This window comes from Ambystoma mexicanum, chromosome 3p, assembly GCF_040938575.1.
Source record: "Ambystoma mexicanum isolate Mex_15411 chromosome 3p, UKY_AmexF1_1, whole genome shotgun sequence".
Taxonomy (NCBI): domain Eukaryota; kingdom Metazoa; phylum Chordata; class Amphibia; order Caudata; family Ambystomatidae; genus Ambystoma; species Ambystoma mexicanum.
This window is the reverse complement of record NC_090925.1, coordinates 696,963,926-696,986,201: the sequence shown is the minus strand read 5'-3', so window position 1 is coordinate 696,986,201 and position 22,276 is coordinate 696,963,926. Positions and strand designations below refer to the sequence as shown.

At 46.6% G+C, this 22,276-nt stretch overlaps 1 protein-coding gene across 1 annotated transcript in view; it reads right to left on the bottom strand.

Moving 5' to 3' along the window:
- PRELID1 (PRELI domain containing 1) overlaps positions 1-22,276 on the bottom strand; it is a 160,736-nt gene that overhangs the window by 90,165 nt on the left and 48,295 nt on the right. Inside the window, exons 3-4 of the mRNA XM_069651500.1 lie at positions 13,605-13,830; positions 13,238-13,351 (exon numbers count right to left, since the gene is read on the bottom strand). Coding sequence (XP_069507601.1) covers positions 13,238-13,351; positions 13,605-13,830 — 340 coding nt within the window. The remainder of the gene's footprint in view (positions 1-13,237; positions 13,352-13,604; positions 13,831-22,276) is intronic.

The window sequence follows — 22,276 nt, the reverse complement described above, 5'->3', positions numbered from 1 at the left end:
AAATCAAGGGATGGAGCGACACTATGGGTCTGTGCAGGTGAGATGGCTACACGGCAGCCCTGCCTTCGAAGGTGCAACTGAAGCAAAGAGAGCGGTGGGATTACCAGTGCAATAAGGGGTTACTGCACGCCTCCAGGGCCACGGCCAAGCCCGCAGCAATGGTGATCAGGTGTAGGCTGTGTACAACTCCCTCGGTGTGCCTCGAAAGAGGTGGGGGGGTCCGCTGGCAGCGCACCTTGAGGTAGGACCCCGGGGGTGGGGCCTGCCGACCAAGTTCCGCATAGCTGGCACCCCAAGCCCAGGACAGTTGGCCGTCTAGATCTCTAGAGAAGCAGGTGGTGGGGCAGCCCGGCTGGACCCCCGGAGTGGAGGAGCCCCTGTTTTAGGTGGATCCAGAGAGTCAGCGCGATCAATCCAGTGTGTGCCGTGCTTTGCAACCCGCTCCCCCAGTAAGTCGGCAGCATGCAAGACTAGTGCAGTGATGTAGGTTGCCAGTGGTGTAGGGTACTGTGGTCTCTCCACCGCAATAGCTGAGCAGGAGCCGTGGTCGGCGGAGAACGCTCCAGGAGAGCGGTGGGGAGAGTCCCAGTGATGATGATGGCGAAGGGTGGGATAGAAGTGATTGTGACCTGCTGGAAGCGTTGCACTTATGGGCAGTTTTTAGAGTTGCGCAGCTCAGGTTAGGTGGCTGTAGAGAGCAATCCAAGCAGTTAGTTTGTGTTGGTCTCTGACAATTCACACCTTGGGTCCAACCATGGTACAGGTGCACTGATCTGTCTATAGTTGCAGAAGTGGGCCAGCGCTGCCCCATTATTCGCTCAGACAGTGTTAACCTCGGATTGCCAGTACTGCAGGAGGCAGTGGGGGAGAGGGGCGCCGGAGGCAGTAGCGCCTCAGCCAGCCCAGAGCCGGGGGCTGCAGTAGCAGGTTAAGACAGCTCAGGTCTGGGCACGCACGGCTGCACCTACCTTACATGTTGGCTGGCACTTCATGAGGGTAGCCTCGGTGGGCCGCGGCTGCTGCAGAGAATGCTTGGGGTCGTCAAGGCGGCTCCCCCGCTCCGGCCATAGGAACGTTGGTGGCAGGGCAGGGCCCAGGGCAAGCTCGCCGCGCCCAGCCCAGCCAACGCAGATGTCCTGATCGCCCCAGCAGTCGCCAGCTGTCAACAGGAAGGCACCCCGGGCATACACAAACTAGCGGGTTTATCCTCAACTGGAACCATAGAGCAGGCAGGTGCCTGGGGGATATGGTGGGGGTGGGTTGATGGGGGGGGGGGGGGGGTGGCACAGGCGGGTGCACTGCCACAGGCCACCTGAGAGACGAATGCAGTAGGGCAGATGGTCGTGGCTTGGACAGCAGTGCCGCAGGGTCCTTAGAGGGGGTTCAGTCGTGTGCTCATTGCACGGCAGGGGTGGGGCGGGAGCAGCGTAGGCCCACCTCAGGCCAGTGCGTTCACAGGAGGAGGTGCGCAGCAAAGGTCTGTGATTAGATCATACCAAGGCGCCCAGGCAGTTGTCCCAGGAGGCAGCAGCTGTTGTGTGCAGGCTGTGAGGTTCCACAGCAATAACTCCGCTCTCCGGAGATTGTTGTGCCCAGGATTGGGGCCGAGGGTGCCTCACCCCTTTATTGATTTGTCATCTACTTCTGGGGGTCAGAATCGTCACAGGACCGCCGTAGCAAGTGTCTCTTTGTTGGGCACACGCAGAGCTAGTAAGGTAGCCAGCCATCTTTGGGATGCTCAACAGCGCCCCCTCCCCCCCCCCCAAGAAGTAAGCAATTTAAAAACGGAATTACAAGGAAGCGAATTAGCCCTCCAGAAACTAAATGAACTCCAAATAGAGTATGGGAATCTACTGGAGCACGCCAGACAGGTAGAAGGTGCTCTGGAAGAGAACACCCAAACCAAAGATGCACAAACTCAGGAGGTGAGTCTCCTGCAACATAAATTGTCTCATTATTCCCAAACCATACAGGAAGCTCAGAGAGACAATGAGGCCCTCTGTGAGGGGAAAGAGGGGCTCCGCCAGCAGATGGTGCTCAAGAGCGGGTCATAGAGGCTAGTAAAGCCTTGATAGCTGAGCAAAAGGCTAAGATCTTTGCTTATTATCAAGAAGTAGGGCCTGCGAAGGAGAAACTAGCAAGGTTGGAGAAAGAGGGGGCTAGATTTAATCCTAACTGGAGAGACCCTGAACAGATAGAGAGGGACAGGGCAACCCCTGATCATAGTATAAGGACCTCTGTACTAAGGAACTCAAACCCATTTAACACTTTGTGCACTGCCGACTTCATGGTTGCCGGTTTAGGCTGATGTCTCCGACAAGGAAGTCTCCTATGAGGGGAGAGTCAGGGAATTCGATGCACAGAAATACTATCTTCCAAGGGACCAGTTGGTTCAATTTGATGAAAAACCAAATGAAATGAGGCCCAAAAAGAGCATCGTGAAGACCTCTACCCAATTAGGGCAGTAGGGGGATACTCTGCCAACCCTGGGAGCAGGGAGGAGTCAGAAGACTACTCTCCTGTGCACAACAGGAGTGAGGAAACTAGGCCCCACCATTCTGCGAGCCCCTCTCAAGCTCACAGAATCAGGGAGCGCCTATATGATCATGAGGGGACCTCAAGTAGCAGCGCTTCGGAGTCTGAGGGCGAGTGGACTCGGGTGACTAAGCCAAAGAAGGCAAACAAACTCGAGAGTTATGACAAAAGACCCCATTAGGCAGATTAAGGCCATTAGGAGTTTCATAGCCCTATACCATAAAAACGCAAAATATTCTGTTTGGGAACACATGGAACTCTACGAGCAGATGACGGATACTTTTCACCACCTTAAAGACAACCAGAACTTCATAGAGTATGTTAAATGGACATTCTCCTCTCAGTACTCCAGCTTCTTTGCTGGACTGGAGGACCAGAACCATTCATCTGGAAACACTTTTCCGCCCACAACCCCTCCCCCCCTCCCCCCAAGAGGCTCGCAAAGCGGCCTACAATCTGCAAGGCAGGGAAGATCAGGCGCCAGGAGAATTTGTGCAGGAGCTCAAATGCGCCTTTGCACAAACCAATAGGAGGGTGCGCACGGATAGCAGGAAGTTTGTAACCACCTTCTTCGTGCACTCCCAAAGTATATTATGACCCAGCTGGTGAGGTACTTCCACGATAAAAGATCTCTGGACTGGGTCATAGAGCAGGCAACCAGCATTTATGAAGTCCAAAAACCTGTAGAAAATACAAATCTGGCCAAAAACCCCAAGCCAGCCAACACCCCTGCTGCTGCTAACGTGGCAGAGGTGAAGGTTGCCCCCATTTTAGACCTAGAGATGGGGGAGCCTTAAAATGTACCTACACAAAATCAGCAAAATCAGAGACCCAGAAGGCCTTCAGGCCAGTCACAAACAGGTGGCAGTCAGGGAGGTAATCCCACTAATGGGACCCCCTAACTCCCATGATTCTATCAGTCCCTGATAAAAGGGCAACCAACCAATCTTGGGGTATGTATGGACTCCCCCAGCCCAAGGAGGTGGTGGGGGTGGTGGGGGGTCCAATCAGGTACATACCACCTCGGAGACTCCCCTCCTAACTTCCCCCAGGAGGGCAGTAATTCCCCAAATGCTGGGTTAAGATTCTTCCCCCGGTCCTCACAAAACCACAACCTGCAGGACAACCCTCCTTTCTTTTCCCACTTTCAGGAAACCAGACAACCCAATCCGGCAGTGGGGAGGCCAAGGGTGGAGGGTTACCAAAATGTACAATATCCAGGGTACTATGGGAGAAGGGATAGTTACCCTTCCCGTGATCCACCTAGATTGGAACAGAGACCCCCGTACCAGCTGGAACGGGTGTCCTAACTGGAGCGCCAGGTCCAGAGCCTAACAGGATTTGGGTCGCATGTTGAGGGCGCAACAGTACCCGCAAATTAACATGGCGGCTCAGAACCCCACAAACCAAGGGTCTGGTACCCCATACAATGACGGGGAGAGAACCCCGACAACTCACCAGTTCCAGAGGAGGAGGCATGGGGTTTGAGGGGGAGGTGTAAAGCCCTAGAGGAAGCTTCCTTCCTTACTCGTGAAAAGCCCCTGGACAGCCAGGAACCGGAACAAAAATCTCATGCCCCCGAAAATCTGCAACCCAGGGAACAGAGGGTGGGTAGGAGAAATAAAGACCTCAAAAAGGCCCATTTTGTGGAGGAAGTTAGTGTTCTCCAATTTGAAGGCGAAGAATCCTTAAGACGATTCTGCGGAAAAGATCTTCAGGGACAGGGGAACTCCCCCCAAAGAAAAATGGTTCCCAAGAGATCTAAATGAAGACTGGGTGGATGTGGGGACTGATTCAGAATTGCCCATCTTTGAACCCCAGAATGAGCATCAAGAAAACCTAACATTAAAAGAGGATTCCCAAACTTCCCAAATCAATTCTGGTCACTGTCTCCAAAAAGGGGGGGCAGCTCAGAATTTGAAAAGAAGGAGCCCGAAACTCCCCAAATATCAGAATGTAACATTTTTCTTTCAGATTCCCAAACTCCAACACAGAATTATGCCCAAACTACCCCTGTGTCAGAGTCCAAAATAAGGAAATCGACCACCCAGCTTGCCCAAAATGCACATTATAGCTTTGCCCATTAGAGGAGAAAAAGGGTAGATTGTATGCCCCGGTCCAGGTGCAAAAGCAATGTACATTTTCGGCGCTGGTGGACACTGGATCCCAAGCCACTCTTTGGTCAAAAAGAGCCTTTGAGATGCTAAATTCAGGAAGGTGGGGGGGGGGGGGGGGAAGAGATACCTGATCCCTCTCACCCCTCTTCCTGGACAACTCCAGAACTTCGATGGGAATGAAATTCCTGTCGAGGGGACTGCGGATTTGTAAATAAAAATTGGGCGACACAAAGTGAAACACCCAGTCATAGTCGTGACTCCAGAGGGCACACCCTGTCTACTGGGGAACGACATCCTGCGCAGGTTGTCCCCCCCTAATGGACTGTGTGAACAAGGCTCCTGGCACTCAGATTAACAGGCCAATAAAAATGAAACAGAGTGTCAACCATGTAAGTTTAAATGGCACATGCCACATGGTTGAACAAAAACCTGATCATATGGAGTTTCATCTCCAGAACAAATCAAATACCTGAGATGACAGTAATTGCTCTAGGACAACAAACTGGAGATGGGAACTCCTCTCCATTCCTGAAAATCAACCTTCCTTCCAGTTTCAAGTGGCATTCCACACTGGAAGGAAATACTTTGAAATTCTAAACCAATTCACAATCTGAAAATCCCAATCCCATAGTCAAAAGTGATGAGAAACCAGCTCAAAGTTTAGCTGACATTCAGAAAATTAGAGAACAGTTGTTCATCCCTATTCAGTTAAATGAAGGGAAGGAGGCTGTTCTCGCCCGAGTGTGTGTGAACAACGGTAAGAGCTTCATCAGCGAGGCCATGTTCCGAAAGCTCCCAAAAGATCCAGCCATTCTCACATTTAAATTGATCGATAAGTGGGAAATGGGTCTGGAAACTCCAGATTACAAACATCTCCTGCCTAGCAGGTCTATGCTAAAAATGTCTATAGGAAACAAAAGCACAGTACATAATTGTTGGGTCGTGCAAGATGTCCCTGCTGCATTCTATTTAGGCAGTGACATTCTCTATTGTTTTGCCATTAACGTGGAGTTGATAAATTACAAAGCCTGGTCCCGACTAGGGGGTAATCGCATGGACTTTAATGATTCCGAAAAAGCATTTTGGCCAGCCCAATTGCTGCCGTATACAGTTGAAGTTAAAATTGGAGAGGTCACCATCCCAGGATGGATACGACTATTCCCACTTGAATAAAAAATTTAAAAAGAGAACAGAAATGGCGAAATCCTGACGCATATGTACACCTCAATGCCCATCTCCAACAGCAGGGGTTGAGGTTATACCCAACACCATAGTCAATGTAGAACACAACACCATTCCGATATTAATGGATAACAGCGACCTTAGGAGTATCACTCTGGGCGCAGGCACCATTATTGGAATGGCAGTTGAGGACAGAAATGTTTCCATGGATCTAGGTAATGAACGGAGAAGACCAATCCCCAATGACTGCTTTGACAGTGAGCGACAATGACTTGCCACCAGACAGGATCTTCAACCGGCAAGGGGGGGAATTTCCTGGTGTACTCTTCCTGCCCTTAGAGTGAGGAAGAAGTGGCCTGTGACATCAGGCAGGATGAGGTGATATTTCAGATCCACAATGACTGCCTCTCCTACCTGAAACCCTCTGTCCAGGTCAATACTCTAACCAGGGACCTCTCCACCCAGCTGGAGGAGGCCGCTGAGATAGCAAAACCGCAAGTCTTTCCAGGCTCAAAACCGTAAGTCTTTCCAGGCTTCAGGCAAATGGTTGAAGAGCGAGTCAACCTAGCTGATGCCTGTGAGACTCCGGAGCAAAAGCAAAAGTTGAAACAGGTTTTCTTAGATTTTCAAGATCTCTTTGCGGTGGACTCGTATGACTGTGGTCGCACGGAAATCCATACAACAATTATTCCCACAGACCCTGGAATGACTAAAGTGTTTGTGGAGCAATATCGCTTGACTCTCGCATCCATGGATTACCTGACAGAAATCATCAAAAACCTCGAGTCCTGTGGGATAATTGGTCCAGTCCACAGCACCTTCAATAATCTAGTGCTGGGGATTTTAAAACGGCCAGTGGAGATTCTGTGCTGACCTGAGGGAGCTGAATAAACGGGTCCATGTGTCCCGATGGCTTCTCCCCTACATTGACCAGGGGCTGGCCCAGATCCAGGGGTCAAAGACATACACTGCCATTGACCTGCCCAATGGGTACTGGATCATGCCCATCAGTAGGGAGGACCAATACAAGCTGGCCTTTACCTTTGGGGGGCAGCAGTACATGTGGACTCGGACTCCCTTCGGATACATCCACTCCGGCAACAAATTCAACATCTTCCTACATAAGGCTATGCCCGACTTGGGTGAATGGTGTAACCTGGCCTATGTGGATGACGTCTTGATAAAAAGCTCAACTGTCGAGGAACACATAGCAGAAATCCGTTATGTTCTAACACAGTTGAGGGTTTCCGGAGCAAAACTATCCTTCAAAAAGGCGCAGTGGTGCAGAACCTGTGTCAACTTCTTGTGACATGAAATAACTCTGGAGGGTTTCTGTCCCTAGGAGAAGAAAGTGGAAGCACTCCTAAAACTTAAGACCCCCACAACTCTGCGGGAGCTAAGAAGCCTCCTTGGACTAATAACAGTAGGACGTTCATTGAGGATTACGTAGAGATCACAAGACCTCCTTATCCATCTGTTATGGGGGGGGAGTCAAGTGGGAGTGGGGTCCAGAACAAGCTGAGGCAGTAAAGCAACTCAAAAGAAGCCTCTCACAAGCTTACTCTGTCAGAAACAGTCCCTCTCCGGGGACATTGAAAGGAGAAACCGAAGGAAACCTGGGGGTGTCGCTCGACACCATAAAGGAAGATCCGAGAGAAAGCTGTGGGTGTCATTCAACGTTCGAACAAGAGACAGCAAGAGGATCGTGGCGAACCACTCTCTGATGGAAGAAGGACTCATACCCGATGTCTCCTGCGTTGCCCCATTGAGGAATCCCACTTGACCGATTCTCCCTCGACTTGGAATCTCAGAAGAGTCAGGGGGTGGGGGGGATATATTGACCCAACTCATCTGTGCTTCCCCACATCACAAAGCTGCATTTCAGCAGAAACAGCAAAATAGCTGCGCTGGCTTCTGTGAGCGCCATGGCCTCAAAACTGTTTTGCATCAGCGGAAAGATGGCTGCACCGTCTTGTCAAGCACACATTGGGCTGTATGGAACAAGGGGACACACTGATGGAGCGTGCCAGTGTGTTGTGACATATACAAATGGAATAAAGTGAATAAAGTGAAAAAGCAGCGTTGCTTTGCTGCCAGCCCAAAATCCTCATTAAAAAGGAAACATTTTCACCTTTAAAATAACGCTGCCGACGCCATTTTCATCTGCTCTTCCTTAAACTACTGTTATTAATAAGGCCCTGCAATGCCCAGTATATCCCATTGTGCTTCAGCAAAGACAAGCATGATATCTAATTGACAGGCCCTGTCAAACCAACTCTGAAAAATCAATGAAGGAGCTTCCCTTTTAGCCGCACGGGGAAACGCGTTCATTTTCTTCACAAAGTATCAAAGATCAGTAGTTCAAAGGAACTCCACTATCTGGGCCATGTCAATTTCAATGCATCTGTGCTTCAAACAAAAATCTGGCAGACAAGAAAATAACTATGGCTGCAAAACCGTGTGGGAATGTGATAGAGATGAAAAACTGAATTTAAAAAAGGAAATGCCAGCTTGCACCACACGTGTAAAAAAAAAAAAAAGGGCTTTGGAAACTAAAGCATAGAAAATGCCCGTTTTAAAAAGTACAACTGTTGAATGAAAGCCTGCTATTACCTAGCAATGTGAAGGGGTTTGTTGCTGGTGAAAACACACATGGGCTAGTTTATTCCACAGGCTTGTTTTAATTCAAGACCAAATAAGAAAATAAAGGTTTTAAACCGCATTAGCTGGATTTTGCAATCTCTCAAAAACAGGTTATTCAAAATGACTAAAAAGTATTAACAAAACAATGTCTCACAGATATCGGAGTTGGACTGGAATGTTATGCACAAAATATGTAACCCGTTTATGTAAGTTGCCAAGAGACTTCATCTGTATAAATGTACCATTTATGGAAAAATCGGATTTTAGCCAAAGTAACTGTGGGAGGTTTTTGAACATTGTAAAACTCACATCATAAATGTGACATGTTATCCTGAAATCCAACCAGTTGAGAGTGAGGCCGATACTAGCACCCCTGACCAATCCAGTCGGTTAGAGGTGTGCTTAGTTAAGCCTGCCCAGCCATATACTTTGATGCTGTCACTATGCATTATAAATAAGAGTCCCTGACAAGACTCTAGGCAGACTCCCGATTTTCCTGCACCGGCGTTCCTGTTCCATTCATCCTGCTGAGTCGAGATTCCAACTACAAGGCCTAAGCATTGCTGACCCTTCCAGGAAGGCCTCAATTCTAAAATCCCAAATAACCAAAGGGAGAAAGCTGTGATAGTCTTTGGGAAGCATCCCGATACCACTAGTTGCTGCCCACTAACTACATCCAGCGGTACCTGTGCCACCCAGCGACCAGAATTACCATCCAGTGACCGGACCTTGCCCAGCTGTCCTTTGTCAGGCGCACTGCCGTGTGGCAACCAGAACCTGTTGACGGTCCAAAAATCCCAAAAAGTGGACTGTAAGTATAATCCCTACCCCATAGAAATCCATAATCTATCTTGTCTTGCATTTGTCCTTATCCCACACTCTAAGCCATCCTATCCTTATCCTGATAACTTGTTAAAAATGTCAGAATTATTCTTGCCACCCTGCCCTTGATTCTAGTGCTAGCACCATCTCTTAATTTTTGTCTGGTGTAAGCCCTTAGTTATATTTTGAGTAATCCAACTAATTTCCATATATTTTATTGTTGGAGTTGAGCACTGGGGTGGTAAGGTTGACCTCGCAAATCAACCTTGGTGCTTACTGTGTTCCTCTTCAACAATATAGTCTACATAATTAATTTCAAGTAATATCTGCCTTTCTTTCAAAACTGAGTATTCCTTTTGACTGCTTGGTTTTCCGAAAACTGAACCCCATTTCAACCTGAAAATCTCATAAAAAACTGCAGCTACCCCCATTCTTTCACTTCTGCAATATCCCTGTGATGAACCTCTGTTCCCCAGACTAAAAACCGCATCATGATTTGTAATATTTCACCCGTTTTTTAAAGAAACCGTTTGAATAAATTTACTCGGAAATTGAAAGGAAATACAACTTTTACACAGGTCATTTGGCTGAAATCCGTTTTGAACTTTCCACTCGTTTTTCAAATTGTATGCTCTTGGTAATCCATGGTTTGTGATTGTTAGTATCTTGGCATTATTGCTTTAGTGAGGAATTGTATTTGTTTCAAGGTTTTTAACACACATTAATTATTCATTTATACATTTCCAAGTGTCATTTCATAACCCTTTGCAATGTTTAAAATCCGTTTGTCCCTGTTATTTGGGGAGCAAAGGTTGGATTTTGATTCTGTTTCCTGCCTCTTAAATCCGATTACCTGCTGCTTCTTTATATCCACTCAGAATTGATTATTTGTGGGTTGAGGGAACATTGCAGGGGGAATCCTAACTTGGGTGCTGTCTTTCCTAAATCAAAAAGGGCTCCTATTCTCTGGTGTTTTGTATATGTTCCACTAGAAGGTTAAACCAAGTGCATTGCTTAAATTCTCATTGTAATTATCAACCCATTGGTGATTTCTGCCCCATATTAAAAAGTGTACGATTTCTTGGAATTTTAAAATAAATATTGTATTTCACAAACCCGCCTGGTTCATGGACCATTGTGACCTGCAGTATTTGAAAAGGGGGCGTCATACGAGTTGTGTACCATCTCAAATTGAATATGCATAAAATAAGGAGAAAAGCATCTCAGTTGTGTGCTACATACGAGGCGGAGACCAAGGTGTGTGTCGCCCGAGTGAAATCCTTAACACTCACAGCTCCTTCTAGTGATCTCCCTTTTTTGTTGGACTCAAAGCCCTGCCTGGTCCCCGCTTCTAGCTTAGTTTCCTGTGGTGCTGCTTGGGAGCAGCATGTCTGCTGACCTGCTTAATGAGTTTTCCCAAACAAACTGGATGGCTTTAAACAGCCTCTGCCCTAACAATGAGAAGACAGATTCTTATTGTGGGTTCCCAATCCAAAATAAATGCTCTTCATCCGGACTACGCCGCCATCAACATAGACGGCACCACCATCCCGGTACTCAAACAAGTAAAAACACTAGGAGTCTACTTGGACTCTAACCTTTCCCTGACCAAACACATCAGCGCACTCATCTTCCACCTCCTACACCTCTTGACACCCACCAATTGCACCACTTTAGCCAGGGCCTTAATCTTATCAAGACTTGACTTTTGTAACGTACTACTCGTAACATCCATCACCAACCTCAAATTGCAATGGATTCAAAATCCCTTGGAATAAGAAAAACTGACCATATTTCCAAAAGTAGAAGAGCGCACCACTGGCTACCCATCAAAGCTAGAGTCATATTCAAAACTCTGTGCATCATCTTCAAATGCCTCCATGAAAATGCTCTGTAAAATCTAATAACCACTCACTATTGGCAATACCGCGCTATAGAAATACTAGAGCAGGGGGCACTTGCTTCCAATACCTAGTCCCTAAACACTGGAACTCTCTTCCGCTTACCATCAAAAATGAGGAAACTCAAGGGTTTAAAAAAAACTGCTGAAAACTTAGCTATTTAACCTATACCAACAACAATTGCCATTGCAACATGTTGTAAATAGTTCTACATCTGTGTAGATCTTTCTGCTCTGTTAATAACTGATACCATGCTTTTACTTTTTGTCATGTATTTTTGCCAATGTAACTGCGCCATACTGGCTCCCTTTAATGTATGCATGTTTTAAGCTGTCTGTAACCTCGCTATGATACCCAAGGGTCTGGGTGAGTAACAAATGCATTATAAATAAAAGAAATTGCCACAATTCTTGCCATTTAAAGTCTCTACTTGGCAATACTGGGAAAGTACAGTGGGGTTGGGTACATCCAGATTTGTCCAGGTGTCAGGTCTGGGCTTCTTGAAGTCTCATCGTTCCTCCCCACATCTGCTGGCACGAGACTTCCATTCTGGAACAGTTTTCTTGGCCTTTCTGAAGCATCCAGCCATTTCCCACCAGGATCTTCTCTACTTGGCTGTGGGTTCAGAAGCGTTCTGAGACTTCAACATCCTGCCACGTATTCAGTTTAGGATGGCAGAGGGTGCCCCCAGCTGTTATCCCCATCCTGGGATCGCTTGCTGCTCTGCTGCATTCAACCTTGGTCCACAAATATTGCTGGTTTCCTTTGCCTTTGCTGAATCTTTCTCGTTGTGTTCATCACTGCAGTCTTGAATGTAAATGCCTTGTTAAAGTCCTTTATTCCTTTTCATGGTCATCTGGGCCATTGCTGGCTCGCGGTGCAAGCCCATGGGCACTTTCTGGGCTATTTCACAATGCTGGAGCAGTTTTCACTGAAAGTGCTCAAACACACTTTTGGATCCATGGGTTGACGATTATTTGAGGTACTCACCCTCAGAATAGTGTATTGTGTGAATTAGTGCTTTGATCTGAAATGTGGTTGATGCCCCAACCTCAAAACAATGTGCTGCCCAAGTATAGAATAGTTTTTGCTTGCCTTCTAGCTTTACTGAACTTAGTGCAATAGTCTTGTTTGGTGGACCATCTACTGCTATTGTGTGTGTGATCTGCACTTCACACCCGTTGCCTCCATTCCTTTATCTAAACCTTACAGCTCAACATTACCAGTGAGAGGGCATAATTAAACTTGAGGAAAACCATGCAGGTCCACAAAGATTGTGTCTCAGAACTCCAAACCATTGGCAGTGACGAGAAACCCTCCTTCCAGTTGTCAAGTAGTGAACAGATGCGCTATTTGACTGTCTGAATCAGCCATGAGCATCTCAATAGATGGATCCAGCAAGTGTGTGCACAGAACTACTGGCAAACCATGCAGCAAGGCGACTTGCTGCTCCAAGCATACATAAAATGCAAACCAGTTCTGCAATGACTAGGACATTTGAATATTACAAAGGTTGGCGAGTTGTTTTTTGAAAAACAGGATGATCCAAAAACGCATCAGAGGAAAGGAGAGCAAACCCAGCTCTTATGGTTTCTCAGCAGCGCAGGCCATCCCTCCCACCACTACACAACCAATGCTGTGCACATGAAGCCATGGAGATGTGCAGACGAGCATTAACACATTACCATATGTCTTCATGAACTCGGCACCGGCAAAGCCTTGCACATGTATAGCACGGCTTTGGTCTAGCTCCACACTGGAGAGGAGCCTTTAGTTTCCCTTTAGGTATATCGAGAGGTCACTAGATACAGCAGCGGTTCTCATAGCAGCAAAAGGTGCATCAAGCGTCAGCCAGTATTGCAAATCTTGATGATAAGTCCTGTAAGTGCAAACGAGCAAGTGCTTTGCAATGTGTCTGAGACTTTGCTTCTCTCACACACTCCCTGGTAAGTTATGTAGGTTGATGCAATTACTGATATACAGTCCTACATGGGTATTCTGCCAAAGAGGGCAGATGCACAGGTGCATGCAGCTTACCTGAATGGCCCGGCTCAAGCCAATCATACCGGAAGAAACCCAGGCTTCACGCTGGATCTCAGTCCAACCATTGTTCCCTGGATTCACATGATAAACACAGCGTTCCTGCACCATCTGTGACAAAAGACAATCAATCACTGTATCAGTGCAAAGATTTGAAAGTGGGACTGGCAAAGTGTGAATGTTGAAGCGAAACAGACAGGCACAATTGTAGACTGGAGATCGATTGCTTGCACTTTGGTCCAGTGGTAGCTCCATAAACCAAGATGAGAAGGAGATCTTGTATAAAAAGGGAGAGAGAGACAACCGCCCCAATTGGAAATAGGAGACTGGATCCTCTTGGGAGAGTATAATGGGCAGCACTCACCATAAAGCGTACATGATTGATGTTCCATGTATAAGTCGTTAGCGTTCGGTTGAGTGGGTCCACAATAGAATCTTCAAGGACGTACACTGAGCGGGCAACATTTGCAGGGACAAACTTCTCAGCCCATCGTGGCAAGCGGTTGGTCTTGGTGAGCAGGCGACGGGAAAGCAGCTTGTGGTCTGGGGTAATTTCTCGATGGATAACATCTTCGGTGAGGACATGCTTGCTTTATTTAAAAAAAGAAGAGAAAATTAATAAGATCAGAAGATAAAGCAAAACAAGATAAGCAAAACAAGATACTGGCCCTTTAAAAAAAAGGTTTGTGAAAATAATGCATTAAAAAAATTCTGTGAAATAAGTGCCCAAGTTAGGCAGGATTTCAATTTTTGAGGTTTTGCAGTCCCATTTTATGGGTCTCCTAAACATTTTGCTTCAAGCTCCTCCCCTTGCCTGCTCTTGGTTTCCAGCATCATTAACTTCCTTTTGTGGTTGGAGGCACTTCTACCGAGGTCCCCCTGTCACAGTAACCCTTTTTTTAGTGCATGACCCACGATAGCCCCTATGGCTAGTTTTAAGCATCCCATTCTTGCCCTACGGTGGTTGAATCTCCCGATCTTGGTTTTGTGAAGTATGCTTGTGGTAGCTGCAATTTCGTTTTTGGCTATACCCGTGGTGCAAACTGGTTTGCTGAAATAGCAACCCAATGTACCTTTTTGAGTAGAGTAAGTTACACATTTATTTTTTGAAGCCTGCTATGTTGTATCTTTGGCGAAACCATGAGACAGGCCTATATCTCTCCCCCCCTCTCTCCCCCCTCCCTTACCCCCCTCCCTCTCTCCTCTTCCTCCCTCCCTCCCTCCCCCTCCTCCCTCCCCCTCCTCCTCCTCCTCCCTCCTCCTCCTCCTCCTCCCTTCCCCCTTCCCTCCCCTTCCTTCCCCCCCTAAAATGATGCAAGAAAATTTGGTGTCGGAAAGGGAGATGTGGGTCTGATTACCATATTTATTTATTATTAAGTTTTTATAAAGGCGCAAATGAGGAATGATGCATCCGAGCACTGTACGTATTCACTGTAGTTGCTCAAATGGTGGCCTCCTTTTTTCGCCATTTCTTGTGTCCTTGCTGTTTGAGATCTTCCCCTGCCATTCTAGGTGGGAACGACCTTGGAAGTTTGGTCTTCGGTGGGAATCCCTTGGATTCCCCGCCCAGGCTTCAGAGTGTCTGCGAAGGCAGGAGCAAGGGAGGAGCACAAAACTCTGCAGCCCTTTGTCTTTCACCATGCCTGAAACTGAACAACTACCAGTCAGGGAGGGAGAGGATTGGAGGGTGGCGGGGGGCTGGCTGTTCTGACTGGACAGCCAGACCGCCTCTTGCTGTAAAATGCATGGAGAGAATGCAGAAGGTATGCTGTAGTTCCTGATAAACTCTGAGCCTGGAAGCTGCGGTCAAGTCGACCTCTGGAGCTGAAACTGAATAGGAAGATGAAGAAATGGCAGCTATGGAGCTTTCCGGGACCGGAGAGCCTGCTGTTACCCTTCCTTCCAAGCGACTTGGGCACCCCTAAAAGGACCACCCTGACCCAGGGCCTGGTGAGGCCCACTAGATTCAAGAAGACCTGCATTTTGAGCCATCTCTTGTCGTGCTGCGACCTTGCTGGGCTGCAATACCCCAATACCCTAGGACCTCGAGCCATTACGTAGTGCACGGTTTGGTTTTCCGAATCGCGCTGAATCTTTGGTGGCATCCTTCTGGACCGGTCCTTGAAGTCCCTTCAGCAGAGTGTTGGACCAGATTAGCTATCAGAATCCGACTGCTGATATTTCAGTCTTCTCCTGACTCCTGAAAATAGCGCCAAAACCACAGAACTGCATCCAGCCATAAATAAAATCTTGCCTGGAGCCTTACCCATTGATCCCTGCTGCAAATTGCCTTCCAGTATCCTTTCTTCAGTCACCACAACAAGGAATTCAAGGATTAGTTTTCAGCTGCAGATCCTCAAGACATCCTGCTGCAAACTCTGTGCTGAAGTACTGTGTTGGCTGGGGTATTACTTACCTTAAGCCTTATGTGATTCCTGTGAAGCTTTGGGGGTGATTCATGGGATTGGAGTCCTCTCTTCCAGTTCGCCCAATCCCAATGATGGAATCCCTATAGGGGGTCTTCTCTGAAGTCCCTGGATCCTAACTAACTCTAAAGTGAACTACTTTTTGAGGAGAGACTTCCTCAGGCACTCTGACTTTTCCTGCAACTGAACCCCATCTCAACCTGCCTACAGCTGGCACCTAGACCACTAGAACCCCTCTTCTGCATCAGAGAACTCATGCAATAGACTAGGGAAGGACTGTGTAAGAAAAGGATTCTGCCTTGAAAACTATAACGAGTGTTAAAAGGTTACTTACTTGTGAAAGAGTTGGCTTGGTAACGGCCCCTAGCATTTACAAAAGTTATGACTTACTTTGAACGGGTTAGGCCCTTCTCAAAAGTATATATAAAGGTTATTTAATTGGCTCCCCCCTTCCCAAAAGTAATGCTGTTGGCTTCACCCAACTATTTCTTTCTGAATAGAAGTGTATACTTTAAGGACGGTATGGTATCACAAGTATGACAGACACGAAAAGGTACAATTTGTAAAACCTTTATTCAATTTTTGAGGTTTGAGAAAACTCCTACTTTGCCCTATAGCTTGGATGCGAGTAGTCTCTACCATCAAATAATTAAAACAGTCCTAGTTGAGTCTGTCAAATCAAAATGGCCTACACTTAATGCCTGCCCTATCCCCTGTACAAAAAGTGTTTAAAGGAGAATATGTATTGAGTGGTTGAGTCAGCTCTCCTCCCCACGTTACACAGCACAGAGTAAGGCGGTCCCCGTAGACAGGATGACACACTCTGGCTCAGGTTTTCAAAATAAAGGCAGTTCATATATGTGGACCGATGTCCACCTCGTCAACCACGTTAAAGTCTCTTTCCACCTTTCAAAGCACAGTTCAACAAAAAAGTTCACACCGGACTCCCTCAGTCGGGCTCGGACCTCTTCCTGATGTCGAAGACTTTCGAATGTACGCGGCTTTTACTATAGACCTCTGCAGGACCACTCAGACTTTCCCCTTCAGCTCACACTTGTGTTATTGCCCCAGTGTCTTTTGGTCTAGGTAGTTCTATGTCATAAGCACAAAAGTTCAATGTTCACCTTTTTACTCCTCCCTCACCTGCACCCCCTTTTCTTGGGGTTAATTTTGCTCACTTAGCTTTTTAATGGTTCATTCATTTCACCGCTTCATAACAAAAACATTTCACCTTTCACAAAGACTTTCAAGTGGGCTACTTCCTTTCGCCTGACAACTTTGCTACTCAGTGTCAGGGGTTTCACAGCTATCGGTAATGCAAAGTTCATAACAGGTCTGTCTCATCCACACGAGTGCAGTTTTCTATTGTGCGATATACTGGTGCAACTTCAATCGTCCCTTAACACACACACCAGTCTTTCATGTCGCTTGCCAACTCGCTGGGTGTGGGCAGTTATTTCTTGCCTTTTCAGTTTTTTAATCCACGAGTCAAGGATAGTACCACAGGCTTGGCATCGCCACCCCAACTCTGCCGTTCACCTCGTTATACCTTGGGGTGTGGTCCAAAGCTTACGGTTAGTTTTATGGACGGCTGTACTTCAGCCTAGTCGCTGTGCTTTTTTATTTTAGTTGTGTTGGTATCTGACCTTAGTATGTCCATGTATTTTGTTTTGAGCAATTGTGATTATTGCTATAATTGTTTGTTTTTTGTTAGCACTTATGCCTCTGGGCCGATCGGTCTACCATCTACCAAGAGGCTAGCAGAAGGAGAGGCTAGAGTCCCCCAGAAGAACTATCGGGTAGCAGCCACACCTCCCTGGCTTCCTGGAAAAGGGCTCCACCTCGGGGAGCAGTGATGAGAGCAAGTGAATTGCCACAATAGTCTGGAGGACTGATCAGTTTCCCCACAATTTATGAGCAAAAGGCAAGAGAACTTCCCTTCAAAAAGTCAGGACAGGATAAAAACAGAGCAAAAAGAAATGGGATTGCATAGATTAATATAGAGGGGAAAGCTGCAACAAGAAAATCTTTTCCTAACAGCATGCACTGAGAACGAAGGAGCCTACCTGCCTGGAAGCTAACCTGCTTCGGAAGAGATCACAGAAGTGTTCACCAAGACCTTTAAGTAAAAATCTCAAAAAAGGTACCCATGTGCATAGAATTGCTGTAATACAATAAAACATTACACCAGTCAGTACATCAAAGTACTGAACATCAGATTCCAAATTTCCACATCGTAGCTTACTGGATGAAGTTGCCGGCTATGGGTTTTAGGCCTCTTAACAGATCGTTGATAATTGCTTCTCCACTGATTTTTTTTTTTTTTTACATTGGACGTTCATTAACTTGAACTCAATTTTGCATGTTTGGTAGCCCTGCCGAGGAGAGACAAACTGCAAGGGGGGGGGGTCGACAAATTAACTTATTTCCCGTGAAGGAGCCAGTTAATGGCCTACATATACAGGGCTGGGAGATGGCAAACCTCAGGATTGGGCTCTGGGATGTGAGGACTTGTGTCCATTGAGGAAAAAGGCTTGCCGGACACATTCGCTGGCAGCAGTCTCTGTGGCACCCGCAAGGCCCAGAGTGAGGCAGAGTGAAAAACTCTGTACACTTGGCTCAGAGCTCAACTGCTTCAGCAGCAAACTCCAGGCCGACCACAACCGGCTCATTGTGAGGAGCAAGGACACAGAGCAGAAGATAGTACTGTGCCCTATTCAGAATAAAGAGTTCTGAAGAAGCAGTAAGGACAAAAATCAACCTCAACATAGACTTCAGACATATTCGCTCTCGCTGCTGCAGCCACAATATCACCAGCCCACTCTCATGGTTGGAGCACAGTTCCCCAATGTAAAGCCTCAAAATAGAAAAGTTAATGGCTGTCCCTCATTTATAGTTGTACGGATGTCCATGATTTCACCGAATCCACTTCACCTAAATTTCTCATTGTAATGGGGATGGTGGGAAGGGGAAGAACCCTCCACCCAGTCCCGCATCCCTCTACCTTATCCTATTGCCTTACCCCACCCACCCGCCTGTTTTAAAATGTACCTACTTACCTAACCAATTTGAATAAAACCTTTTTCTTGTAGATTTCTGATTAGGTGAAATTGGATTCAGTGAAACTGTATACTTCCTAATTGGTATGTCCGCGATTTTACCGAATCCCATTCTCCAACAGCGGGGGAGCATTCCGGGTCATTTATATTCATGAATGGCAATGCTCTTCCTTGTAAAATGTATATTTGAGCCATGAATAAGCTGCAGCATGTTGCCAAAACTGCAGTGCACTGTGGCACAGATCATTAGCGAGGGGGCCATGGAAGAAGGGGTGGCTGCACTGTGGTATATAGGAATAAACGCATTCAACATTACTCATTTTAATGTATCAAAAAGCAGCCAAACATATTATTTAAGGTAACCTCCTGCTCCATTTAGGATTACTTTTGTTTGATAAGTCAAAAGACTAACTCATAACCCTATCCCGGGCCTATGGCTGGCTGTGCACTGCCGATGGATCATTTATCCTAACACAGACAAATACGGAGTCTCATTTCATCCCCAGTTCTAACCAGCAAGCTATTGCAAACTCGAAGTTCGTCACCCAAATGCATTACAACTCTGCTATTTTTGTCTCACAAGGGTAGTTCACATGTGGGATCGTGCACTCTCTTCGGTCTATAGGATTTGTGTTCCGCTAAGAGTAGGATAATTTTAAAAAAGTAACTTTTCACCTCGTTTTTCAATAAAAAAATATTCTGCCACCAAGCTTATGGGTCAAGGGGTTGTCTTAGGTATGTCAGAAACCCGAGGGCTTTCTCACTTACGGATCCCAGGGATTCTTTGTTCAGGTGGCTAAGGCACAGACATCGCCTTTGGAACCAGACCCTGGGGGTGGACCAGTGCAGGAGGATCACTTGAGCAGGTGGTCCTTGGGGACACTTGGAGGAATGACCTCAGGAGTGACGCGGTATTCCCCACTTTCTGACAAACCCCTTCCCGACACTTGCTCCACTTTTTTAGGTTATGAATCCTGTCCCGTTGCTCCCTCACCAATTCCAACAGGTACTAACATTAAATGGAGGTGTAGGAGAAGGACTACATCCCTATGCGACATCCCCACAGTCACTATGGGACATTATCATCCAAGACCCATTCAGCTTTAACCACACATCTGCCCACCCACATTCACCTTGAAAAACATTTGCAGAAGTGTCACTCCATCATTAGTGAAAACTACAACTCCCATACTCTCATACTTCCTACCCATTGCCTTCTGTTATATAGGGGAGGAGGCGAGACCCGAGAGGCTAAAACCCCGAACTTTGATACAGAGTAAAAGAATGCCAAGCAGGCTCTGGAGGGGCAAGCCAGCTACCCCAGGTGTACTCGCATAGCAGAGTGTGCCCATACGTCAAGTGCTCCACACCACCCAAGTGTTGTACAACGTGGGCAAGAATATTTTGATGCCATTCGGTCAGCCTTTTGTTTCCCACTGATTTTCTGTTTGTGTTACATTTCCCTATTTCACCTATATTGTATTAGAGTGAGGGCAGGGAATACGTTTTCTAGTTTAATTGTGATTCTTTTGGACAAACAACAGAGTTGGACGGTTTTCTTTTAATTTAGATGGTAGCGTGTGCTCCCATATTTAGTGTTAGGGCAAGATTGGAGCTCTTTCAACACACTTTTGAAGTAAATAGAACTGGTGATTTGTATCTTTTATGTCCTCGTCCTTCTTGCGATACCATGTCTGCTTCACAAGTAGAGTAGATAAACTAAGTTACTAGAGCTGTAGGTCTGGCAGGATGCTAAATATGGAGACCAGTTTCAACATTCGTATGGTTTTCTTGTACATACCAAACAGAACTTTTTTTAAAGTTTAAGATTTTCTTTTCTTCTCAGAATACAACCACCTGCTTTATTAGATGTCAAATCTGGCCTTACACTTCGGCATATAATATAAAACTAGACAAGCACTCAGCGTGCAAATGATGGCAGTAGGACTGAGATGCTGCTAATCGGCACACCCGCTCCCTCCTTTCCTGTTGCTTTCTGGCCAGCCTCTCTTGGCCTTCTTCCTTCTCCCACCTCGGAGGCTAAAAACCTCGGGGTCATCTTCGACTCCACTCTCTCCTCACATCTCGGACTTCTCTAAGAATTCAGTCACACTACCAGCTGCACCTCCTCAGGCATTCTTCCTTTCCTCTCCTTCCCCCAGAAGCTCACCGTCTCCAGAGCTCTGGTTCGCTCTAGGCTGGACTACAGCAACAGCCTCTTTCTAAAACTGACCGCTTCTACTCTCTGCCCTCTGCAACTCATCCAGAACAGGAGTGCAAAGTTTGTCCTTGGCCTCAAACCCAGGGATCGTATCTCTCCAGAACTCAAATCTTTGCATTGCCTCCCAGTGGCTGTAAGGATCAAGTTCAAAGCCCTCTTCATTGTCCACAAGGTCTTCTAGGGCCTCAATACCTCCAACTCCCTCTTCCTAAATATCTTCCTTCTCGAGCTCTTCAATCATCCGCCTCCAACTCACTCAAGGTCAGTCGCTTCTCCAAGCAAAGAGTTGGTAGTAGATCTCTTTCTTCGGCTGGAGCCTCCCTCTGGAACAGCCTCCCTGCCTCACTGAAACTTGGAGAAGCATCTCTGGTTCCGGAAGCACCTCAAGACTTTCCTCTTTGTATCTGCTTTCTCTCCTTCTCTCCCTTGCTGAACTCCTGACTGAAACTGCACTGGTCACCTGGCTACCCTCTGATCTCGGGCCCAGGTCCCATTCCCCCACTATCTGCACACATGCACTGCCTCCCGGGCAACCCCTGCAATTGAGGGCTGTTTCTGCATTCCTACAGTCCTCACCAGCTCTTGACATTTGATGTCGGCACTTGCCACTAGCTGGCCGCACTTTTACCTACTGTTTTTATTTATTCTATTTATTTATTCTATTTATTTTTTACTGTTAAACCCATGTATTGCACTGCCCCCTCCCCCTACCTGCACGAATTCAAAATCACCTGGCCTAGTAAGATAGTGGACTGTTCCCCCCCCTCCCTTGCCTAGTTGCGCTTTGAAACACTTGTGTATAGGCGCAATATAAATGCCATATCATATCATTCATTCTATTGCAGTGACAAAAAGGTGGAAAAATAGGAATGCGCCATAAAAAAGGAATGAGGGTACCATTGTATAAATGTTTCAGGTTCCGGAATTAAGGCAGAGAGGGTACAAAGGGGATGCCTTATTGGTTGATAAACGCATGCATTGGCTCCAATACGTAAAGAGATGTTACAGTGATCAGAAAAGACATTTCAGTAGGTACCAGTGACAACAACCCTCTAGAATGTGCTAAATATGTGGTTGAACTTATGGTGCTCATATACCAGCTGGTGGGAGGCCTCATATCAGTAGAAGTTAAAGCAATACCCCCTTCTAATTCAGATAAGGGGATTCTTGCGTGGATTTACCAACCAATTCAAATCCTTCCCCAGTCCTGCTATTGAAAGTAGTTACAATATGTAAATGTTAACACTCTTGCAAAATAATGGCCTTTTTTAAAAAGTATTCAATCCATGTTTATTTAGGTAACAAGCACACAGAATCAGCCAATCAGTTT